The sequence below is a fragment of the Condylostylus longicornis genome, unplaced genomic scaffold (genome assembly GCF_029603195.1).
Source record: "Condylostylus longicornis isolate FDR11 unplaced genomic scaffold, ASM2960319v2 ptg000074l, whole genome shotgun sequence".
Classification (NCBI taxonomy): Eukaryota; Metazoa; Arthropoda; class Insecta; order Diptera; family Dolichopodidae; genus Condylostylus; species Condylostylus longicornis.
The window spans coordinates 360,440-371,960 of record NW_026578042.1 but is presented as its reverse complement, the minus strand read 5'-3'; the positions used below and the strand labels follow the sequence as shown (position 1 = coordinate 371,960).

The 11,521-nt window shown below is 25.1% G+C and overlaps 1 protein-coding gene across 2 annotated transcripts in view; it reads right to left on the bottom strand.

Moving 5' to 3' along the window:
- Positions 1-1,512: 1,512 nt before the first annotated feature.
- Positions 1,513-11,521, bottom strand: part of LOC129612522 (putative uncharacterized protein DDB_G0294196) — a 77,855-nt gene continuing 67,846 nt past the window's right edge. The window contains exons 2-5 of one of the 2 annotated variants that reach the window (XM_055526172.1): positions 3,045-3,249; positions 2,932-2,989; positions 1,991-2,845; positions 1,513-1,903 (exon numbers count right to left, since the gene is read on the bottom strand). In XM_055526172.1, coding sequence (XP_055382147.1) covers positions 1,676-1,903; positions 1,991-2,845; positions 2,932-2,989; positions 3,045-3,249 — 1,346 coding nt within the window. In that variant the 3' untranslated portion in view covers positions 1,513-1,675. Of the gene's footprint in view, positions 1,904-1,990; positions 2,846-2,931; positions 2,990-3,044; positions 3,253-11,521 lie in introns of both variants that reach the window. The other variant, XM_055526171.1, reaches the window with a different exon arrangement.

Sequence of the window (11,521 nt, the reverse complement as noted above, 5' to 3'; positions counted from 1 at the left end):
TTATTATAGCAAAAATTAGTTTTACAAAACTTTACCTTTTAAAATCATGTTACCAATATTTCAATTGTTCTTTGAATAAATAAATTTTTTATTTTTATATTCAGTTCTTAAAATAAAATATCAATATTATTCAACGCCTTTATATAGTGTATTATGTATTAAAATTGTAGATGATTTGAAAATTAAATTAGTTTGTTTTTATGTTCTTGAATTTTTTAAATACATTTTACTACAATTTAATTAAATTTTATAATTAATATGGTGTAAAGTAATGAGGCTACAAAATATAGTCATTGAAATTTTTGTATTATGAGTCAAAAAAAAAAAAAAATTATAGAAGAACTTTTATAAAAGTGCAGTCTCATTTATCTACACATGATAAAATTGGTGTTTTTATATAATATGCAAAAACTATATAGTTAGAGCCCCCATTATTGAAACGGGTGGTATTTTATGTCTTTTCTTTTTGGTATAACATAAAAGTTTAAAATTTTTAAAAATTTCAATTTATTTTATTTGTTTCAAATAAATGAAAAATTAAAAATTATAAAATTAACAAATAAATAATTTTAATATTTATTATAAATAAAAATAATTTACATAATTTTTTAATTAAAATTAATTAAATTAATATTTAAATCACATTGTATGGTAGATTAAATAATAAATTAATTTTAAATATTTGTTTTTTTTTTTTTGTTTTTCTAAATAAAATAAAATTATTTTTTGATGTGACATTTATTTAGCATTCATATTTGTATTGTATACTAATTGTGTGATCAATAAAGTAATTTTAATTTTTTCATTACATTATAATTTATATTGTTTTCTTTTTTTAATATTTTATTTATTATTTCCTAGTTCTGTTTCATATTATTTATTATTACAATTCATATAACTATTTATTGTTAACATACTTTTTGTTTTTGTTTCAAAACTAGCGTTTTAAAAACAAAAATTCATTTTATTTAAATTTAATGCTTATTTATAATTTAAATAATATTATAAAACACGAAATGGGAATAATAATTTTCTATTTATTATATAGAGAATGAGAACCGATCATGTTAAAAATAGAAATATTTAATTTGAATATGCTTTGGTTTTTGATCATATTACCGGAATTTCAAATTTTATTTTTAAAATGCACTAGTAATTTATTTTAATTTTTGTTTTTAAATAATAAATATAAATTCTATTAATATATTTTAGTCTTAATTGAATGTATTTAGTGTTTAAAGGTAAAAATAATACTGAATTATTGTTAAAACTAATGCAGAATTTTATGGCTTTGTTCATATTTTGCTTTTGATCAAATAAAATATAAGAAAATCGAAATATTCATTTGATTACAATTTATTTAAAATAAATTTTATTTTTATAAATAAATTTTAATTTTTTGTTTTTACATTTAAAAAATCAATTTTAAAATGATCGGTTTCTCTTTCTCATATAGATAGAATTTTGATTTTATTGTAATCATTCTTTAAATGACTAGAAAAATTTTGGCTTTAAAATAAATTACAATGAATTTAAATAAATATAATTATAAATTAACTTAAGATAAAAAATTTTTTAATATTAATTTTTTTTTTGAATGTTCTGGTATTTTTTTTTTTCTTTTTTTTTTTTGTTATTTGTTTTACATAGATAATTATTTTTATTATTCTAGATATCACGATAATTCCGTGGAGTATTGTGTCTCCAAGGTGGGTGGCCGTCTTGAATTCCTTGGTTGACTACGTAACGGTGGCCCAGGACTACCATATCCTGCTGCATATAGTTGAGGACATGAGTCTTTTATTAATTCTTGTGTTTCACGTAATTGTCGCTGTACCTGTGGCGCTAAACGCTGAACACTAATTGCAGGTGGAAATCTATATTCTGGAGGCGCTTGTGGTACCTAAAATTCATATTTAATTAAGTAAATTAATGTTACAGAAATTTAAAATATTTGTTTTTATATAATATTATAAAATATTTAATATACCTGCATAGGATGTAAAACTTCACCAAAATATGTTTGCGGTTGAGGTTGGCCATAATATTGTGAGATTTGCATTGCTGTGGGCATTACTCCAGGTGGTTGAGAAGTTTGATTTTGAGGTTGTTGTTGTTGCTGTTGCTGTTGTTGTGATTGTTGTTGTTGCTGTTGTTGTGATTGCAATTGTTGTTGTGTAATACCGCTAACCATTCCCATTGATATTAAATTTGGTGGTCTAGGTCTTGTACCTAATCCCATTGGTGCACCCATCATCATTATTTGTTGTTGTTGTGCTTGCATTTGTAATGGAACTGCTTGTGGCCCAATAGCATATGAAGAATGAATACCAGTTGCTTGAGATGTTATAACCATTGTACGAGGATCTCCAATACGTTTCGGACTCATATTCATTGAATTTTTACCGATAAGTTGAGCTTGAGGTGAACCAGAAACTGGTATCATAACACTGCTAACATTCATCATCATATGTGGTGGACCATTACCGCTAACTAAAGCTTGCTGTTGCTGCTGTTGTATTATTTGATGTTGTGTTAATACCATACCAGGCGGTTGTGTATTATGATGTGTTAATATATCTGCTGTACTAAGTGGTTGTTGTAATGTCGCTAATGAATTCATTGTGGCACGTATTAAACCAGCCGGTTGAGGATGTCTATTTAATGAGGATACTGCAGTTGTTGTAATTGGCACTTGACGTACTGGTGTAGTTTGTAGCGATCTACTCGCTGATGAACACAACGATGCTGTTAGGCTTGCTGATTCCCAATGTTGAACAAGAGCATTTAAACGTGCCTCTTCTAATGCTATTTCTGTTTCACTATTTGAATCATAATCGGGACCCTAAAAAATATATACATATATAATTTTAATATTAAAAAATCTGACCTTGTTTTTTCATATTATTATTTTATTTAATTTAAACTTACATCTTCTATTTTTTGATCTAACATTTTGAAAAAATTTTGCTGACTAGTAGATATTTCCCTAGAAATAATAAGTCACTTAAAAATTAAAAATAGGAAATTAAAATTTATCTTACTGGCTTTGTAATAAAGATAGGTTTTTAGCTCGAATTAAAGAAACCGAAATTTCTCCATTAGCTTCAGGAGATCCTTTCTCATCTGACGGGCTTGTATCATCCTCATTGATCCGATGGTCTTTGTCACGATTTATGTCTTTTTCATTGCCACCTTCCTCATCATTTCCGATATGCCCTTCTTCTTCGTCAGCATCAGTGTCTGTGTCTGCTGTAAATATAAAAAAACAAATTTTTTTGTGTGTTAAAATTTTCTACATAATAATATTTTTATAAATATGAACTAGATTTACAAAAAATATTTGACGTATAGAATAATTTAACATGACATTTAAAGAAGAAAAAGCAATGAACATTAGCAACGGTAAATTAATCATTTGGTTTTTAAAATTCCTTAAGATGGCATACTATAAAAAAAAACCGGTTTGTTTTCTCCAAATTTTTATAATAATTTTTTTCATCCCAAATATATGCAATTTAAAATAAAATTAAAAATATATTTTTATGTTGTATGGATGGATGCCTAGTGAAATGCGTTTAGACAAAATTAAATTGGAGCATATTTTGTTTGGCGGAAGTAAAAAATAAGAAAGAAAAGAAAAAAAAAATTTTGTAATGAAATGAATGAAAGAAACAGGAAGAGAATGAGAAGTAAAAAAGTTTCTTGTTTTGTAATTTATCTAAAATGTTTTCTTTTTGTTTATGTTTAGAAAAATTTTAACGAGTCGTAAAATGTGTAATTTATTTAAATTTGAAGGTGGAATACATTTTTATATTTATTTTTATATTATAATACAAGTATAATGGAAGGGAGAACATATACATTAAATAAGATAAAAAGAAATCCAAAATAATTTATATTTAGCATACACGCATATTTTAATATCAGAGAGTAAAGCGATTTGTTGTGACGAAGACGCGAAGAGTTTTTTTTTTATTATTATATAAATTATATTGGAAACAATAGGAATGATCTGATTTCATTGTATAATATATTATACATTGGCGAATATATGCTAATTTTCTCAATTATACTTTAAAATCGAATTTTCAATTAAAATTTTCTAAATAAGGATGAAAGTATTCTGTAGAAATTATTTAAATATTAACTGCGAGCTATGATTTTTTTTTAAATTTTTATCTTTAGGACGTATAACACTTATATTAAAGTATAACACTGCCGCTTACAAAATATGCCAATATAATTGTCAAATAGGTAAATTTTTACTTATTTAGATTTTAATTTTCAATTAAAGTTTTTGAATTTGATTGATTTTTGTATTCGCTTCTCAATACTGTTCTCGTTCGCCTTCCGCCTGACGAAGTTTCATCATATTATATACTTATACATTATGATTTTGATTGCTTATTTAAAATTTTTTAAAATAGAAACATTTAATATGATTTTTTTTTTAAAATATTATTAAAATATTTAAAATATTTTCATAGATCGGCGGCATGTTAAAAAATCAATTTTTTTTTTGTTTCAACTGAAAACATAATTTTTTTGCTTTAGAATTTAAAATTTTTGTTAATTTTAATATTAAGTGACTTTTAAAATTTTTGGCATTAATGTTAACATGACATAAAATGCTTAATATAAATTTGAAATATATATACAGTGCCGAATTAGATTATAACAGTGAAGATACAAAATAAGATCAAATTTTACAAAATTGAGGGCGTTGTGATCCGGAATGATAAATTCGCACCAAATTTATAATATAAAATGGAAAATGCAAAATATATAGTTCAATAAATTTAACAACATTAAAATGTTCTTGATTAAACTTCATTAACTTTATTATTAAAAGGTAGCATTAACAATGAAGAGGTAAGGGCATTTTCAAAGAAAATATATAAGTAATACATTTTCCATCTTTTTAGGGATTCTATATTCCTATAAGGCGCAATAAACTTACTTCGAGGTTATGTAAGTATATAAAAGAATGTTATGTAAGAATTTAAATGATAAAATTATCTTTTAAATTGAAAAATTGAAGAGAAATACAGATAAATAAGGATTTAGTTTTCTCTTAATCTGGATTGGTGAACGTTAAAGGGTGGCCTTGAAGACTTTATGCTTGCTATGTGGGATAACCCTGTGATGGGTTCCAGGGCACAGTAATATCATAGAAAATTAAAGGGTCGCCGAGTTTCCGCTCTAATGCGGAGGAGCACATGTTTTTTAGCAGAATATCAGTTTGACAGACTAGAGGAACTCTCAGGGCACCTATTGGTGATCTGCTGTTGAGCTTTGACAAGGGTCATAGAATTTTACCGGGAGGGATGTCGATGGTATTTGAATTAGCCTAGTGCTGAGTGTTAGCGTGCCACCTCTCCCCCCTTTTTTTAATTAATTTAAATGAAATTAATTGTTTCTACTATAGCATAACACTAAAAAAAAAACCAATTTAAAATCAATCAACTTTCTTTAAGAATTGAAATCCATTTCATACACCATAAGACACATCTGTATATAAACTTTGTATATTTGTTCAACTGCATTATTTTTAATTGTTTTCAAAGGATATTAAACCACTTAAAATTATAAAGTGCAAAAATTAATTTTATATTTAAGTTTGTATATAATTGCATATTATTTTAATATAATGATAATATTAAAAATGCAATTGAATTAATGGTAATAACAATTTTCTTTTTTGTTTAGAATATCATTTAATTGAAAAATTCTTATACCTATATATACAAAATGGATAATAATCTCAAAAACAAATTACTTAAAAAATTATATGTACATAATATTATTTTTCATTTAATTGTTTCTTATATCAAAGAGTAAATGATACACGTGTTACTCCCCCCCCCCCCTCTATATTTACATATATATACTAATTCTTATTCATTTGCAATCTGTTCACAGCATAATTATTATTACTGTATATACATACCTATATCTAGAGAGAGAGAGAGAAACAATGAAATTTAAAAGATTGAAAAATTTGTTTTCATATAGTTAGTTTTTTTTATATTATAGACATATATATACAAATATATCTTCCAAGGATATTTATAATTATATATTGTGTATGTCAGAATATTATTAAGTAAGAAACAATTTAAGTTATCCTTCTGATGAATATAATGTATATATAGAAAAATTGAAATGAGAGCACAAAAAATAATAAAAAAAAAAAAACAGCTTGACAGGATAATTACTCTTTATTTTATTGATAGCAATTATTATTTTAATGCAGTAAAATGTCGGACGCCTCTAAATTCTATAAAATTTTCCAAACAGATATTTTTATTTTTATGTATACATATAGGTATATGTACAAGTACGCTATTATATAGTCAAGTTAAAGTTAAATGGATCACAAGGGATTTAATTTCATCTTTTTTGTTTCTTAATTTTTTTAATTTGTACCAATCTTCTATGGTCTTCATAATAATGAACAATTATTATTTTATATAAAATATTAATTTTTATTATTAAGCAATAGATATAAAATTATATTATATTGTAGAATAAAAAATGGTAAATAATATTATTAAAAATAATTATTTATTTAAAATGAAAAAAAAAACAATGGCGAAACCAAAAATTACTTACAAATTTGTATTCTTTAAATGTTTTCAAATCATAATTTAAAAATATTTTTAGTAAAAAATACCACACCAAATGGTGCCAAATATACCCTTAAAGATACCAATAATCATTTCATCTTTAATATTTGCAAATATTTTCTGATAAACAATTAAAATTAAATTTATAATTATGGTGAATTTTAAGATGAAATTTTATTCAACTCCAACAGTTCTGAAAATGAGTGAAAAATTTTAATTATATTCATAGATTTTTTGCTATTAAAATATGAAATTTCTATTCATTATTCTTATATTTTTATTTTAGAAGATTTTAGGAATAGTTCTAAAATAATTTTAAGTCAAAACTTGTAAATTATATGCTAACTTTTATGTTTTATTAAAAAAAATGTTGACTTGCAATATAAACCTTGCAATCACAAACATGTATAAACATTATAAGTTTTAATATAATTGTTATTTGAATCGACACCTTAATAGTTGGCATTTATTTAAAGGCTGGTCGCGACTCAGTTGGTCAAATTTCGATGAGAGGTTTACCTTCCAATCAACCAATATAGTGTTTTCAAAAGCTGTAATCGAGGTCGGATTGTCAATATGATTGACATAAACAAATTATTTCGCACATATATGTATTGTTTTAGCATCTTAAAAAAGTTATCTAAAGACATCAATTGTTTTAGCGTACAATATTGACAGATAACCGACTATATACCCAATAATTGTTAAATATTAATATTTTTGAAGAATTTCCCAAGTTCTACTCTTTACAGTCAAATACTTAACAAAACTTAATTAATAATCACGAAATTTCAAATAGCAGTCGAATTCTGAGTCGATAAATGTCGGAACCCTATATTTAGATGGATATGAGGTAGTTATTTTACTATATCTCAGAAATTATTGAAGCTGTGTCATTGACATATCTGTTATGTGTTATAAAAATCGTTGAATTTATTGATTTCTAGTTGTGGCTGCCATACAACTTCAATAGTTGTTTGGTCGGATCTTAAACTATTGAGATTTACAGTACTGAAATTCTGCATAAATTAATATGGTAATACGAGTACGTCTACTATTAATTTCATGCCAACGTGTGTTCGAAGGGTATTATAAATTTGCCAATTGGATGTCAAGTCCGTACTCGTATTACAGAGTTGATATGATCAACTTTATTTTTTCTCGTAAAATATAAAAAATATGAAATTAAAATGTTATACAAAATGTATAAGAATATTAAATGTTTTTCGTCTTTAATAATTGAAAGTTCTCTTTCACTTTCAAATTTCTGTCAAACTTTTTGATTATTAATTCATCAGTTCGCTTCATATACATATAAATACATACTTATATGTAAGTATAACAAAAACGCTTTTCAATAACGTTTCCTCAACACAACGAGATTTAATTGCTTTTCTTTAAGTTTAAAGAGAAAATATAAAGAAAAAGGAAAAGTTTTCATTTTTTGTTTTTTGTGTTTTGCATTTTCATTTCTATAGAACATTATACCGTATGGTTTTTAAACGCATTATAAAGGACACATTCTTATTGTGTATATACATACATACGTTATATATGAATGTGTTTATATATATATAAATTATATTTATTAGAGTATGTACAAAATATTTAATACGAGCGCCTAAGATTGTACAAAAGTTCGTTCTTTCTATATATAGGTACATAAGTTGCTTGCATATAGATAAGTATATAATATATGGCGTTCAGGGTGAAAGTATACGTGTATATATATATATATATATATATGCATATAGAATTTACTCAAAAAAAATATATTAAAAAAAATTTTTTTTTTTTTGTCAGCCCACGTTTGCTAAAAATATTAAAACTTTTACTTTAACTTTCTTATATTTGTCTCAAAGTTTTTAAGAAGAAAATTGTTCCATAAAGTTTTTCTCACTTTCTATATATCGGAGTATATATGTATATACAATATTAAATTGGGAAAATTACAAAATGAAGAAAAGATAAAGAAAAATTAGATATTTAAGAAATTTTTAATTATTGACTTTTTGTATACGCGTTATATGTGTAGTTTTTGTCAGAATTACTTTTTTTGATTTTCAACTTTTATAAGGCCATACACATATTGTATTATACATATGTATATGTGTGTCATACATATTTTAGTTTTGCCATAATAGGAAGTATAAAATATGTAACTCTATTGCATCATAGAGCATTTAATGGTACATATATAGCAATAAAACGACTTCAAAATTTCAGTAATAGCTTTCCAGTTCAGCAACATATTGCAATGCAACTCATGAGCTGAAATATGTATTAAATATAGCGTATTGTTCTAATTATTCTTCATTGAGTCACTGACATTTTAATTATTTTACAAAGTGATATTGAGCACAAAAGTTATTTTGAGAAATGTTGTATGTCTTTATTAATTTTTTTAAGTTTAAATCAACTAATTGTTCCACACTTAAAGAAATAAGAGCAGGTGTGCCTCAGGGCAGTATTTCGGATCTAATACTATATCTACTCTTTACGAGAGATGTGCCTCAAATAGAAAACATAATTGTGGCTACATATGCTGACGATAAAATATAAAGAAATGTATTGGCTTCTAGGTCGTTAGCCAAGGTTGCCAATACAGAATAAGATCCTGCTCTATAACCAAATTATTAAACCGGTTTGGTTGTATGGTATCCAGTTGTGGGAATGTGCCAAACAAATACATGTCCAGCGAATACAAATGTTCCAGGATTGGGTTTTGCGGAATATGGTGGATGCCCTTGGTATGTGCGAAATGGAGATTTGCACAGAGATTTAAAGATTCCTTGTGTAGTTGACGAAATTAAAGAAAGGGCGGTGAGACATATAGAGCTCTGGAGCAATATGTCAACGTGGAGGCCTCTCGGTTCCTTGTTATCCGGGATTCTCCCAGAAGGCTAAAGAGGACTTTGTCTTCTGATTAAGCGCAAAATGCGCTTTGCCAAATCGGGGAGCGTTGAATCTTTTTTAATATATATTAAAGAAAATTTGATGCTTGATCTAAGGGGACTAGTATCAGAATATAAAGGAGGAGGTTTTTGTGGTAAAACACATAACTAAACTAACTATGGGTTGCCAGGGAATGGCATGTTAGTAGCATTCATGCTTTCCTCCTTGCTTCGATGACCAAAAAGAAAAAGTAAATTGTTTCACAACATTTTATGATTTTTCAATTAAATTTTAAATAAATCGGGAAAATATTTAATTTTTTACTATAATTTCAAATTAAATTTTTATAGAAATTTTAAATTTAAAGTTTTTCAAAACTTTTAATAACATTTTCATTTTTAAAATTGAATTTCAATGCTTGTCGGTGCACATACCATACAAATACATGTATAAAGAACTCATGATTTTATATATGTACATATAGGAACTTATGCAAGCATATTATTATGTACAATTGTTTAAGTACTTGAAAACTTTTTATTGAAATTTTTTTAAGTGTATATACAGCATTCCGCCGTGTTTTATAAGATGAAAAAGGAATAAAAGAAAAAAAAACCAAAACGATATAAAATGATTTTTCATTTATAGGCAATTATTCTTTTTAACAAAAAGCAGGAAAAAAAAAGAACAAAAACGAAAAAAAAGGACCCCACTTTCATTCATGAAACGAAACAAAATATGTAAAAAAAAAAATGAAACTTTTTTTACGCTAGAGTTCTCACGAGGCCAATTAATATTCTTTATAGAGGTTAAAATTTTATAATATGTTTGTATGTATGTAAATGAATTTATTTTAATATATTTATTATCATTTTGTTATTATTATTATTATAACATTTAATTTTTAATATCGCACATCAAGACTGAACTCAGAACAGAAAGAGTCAAAACTTTTACTTAAAACATAAACCGTCACAGTAATGTTTTAGTGAGAACTTGCATCAAGGTAAAATGTAAATACTTTATATTCATATAAAAGTACAGTATTGGTCTAAAAACAAAGAGCCAAATAAAAAATTATGTTTAATTTTATTCTTCTTGTTTTATTTGTAAGGTGGTACCCGAATTTTCTATAACCATAAAACATTAATATTGTTTTTATGTTTTACTTTTTTCTTTGGAATCTTGCCATCTCTGATCCCATTGATGTTTGTTTGCTATTGCTCGCAATAATTTAAAATATAGCGCGTTAAAAATGTTTTAAAAAAACAAAATGGAGTGAAAATGAATAAATTTGAATTTAAATATTTTTAAAATAAAAAAGAATAATATTGGAAAAACAAAAAAAAATTGTTGTTATCTAATTTTATTTGCTGGTTTGGTTCGTTATTCTACTGTTGCTTGTTTTTTTGCAATTATGTTAAATAATATAATTTATAAGTGTTATACATACGTATATAAAAGAGGGAGAAAAACAAAAGTGAACTAAAATTTGCGTTTAATTTTGGCATCTGTATAAGAGAATTTTTGATAAAAGTGTAAATTTTTTTTTATTGTAATAATCAATCTTCTCCATTTTGTTAATCTTTATAGTATATCTGTGTCTTTCCTTGTATCTATTATTTTCGGTCATAATTTTTTTGTGTATATAAATTGTGTTCTAATTTTATAACAAAGCTTCATATGTTATATTTTTGTTAGAATTTTTGTTGTTTTAGTAATTATGAAGCTAAGTGAATAAATAATCACATAATTTGGATTATAACTTTAGATTTAACTGGCTTATGCACTATTCAACCTATAATTGAATAGTGCAGACAGTCATGCACTATTCAACCTATAAAAAGAATTGATCAGTTTTACTTTAAGACACTCCGTTATATCCATTTTGCAAAACGTGTTTGTTTAGTTTGCACAAATAGAATACTTACAAGCAGTGCTTATAAAACAGTCTGGTTGCTTTGCAAAAATATCGGATTTTTATTCATAATTTT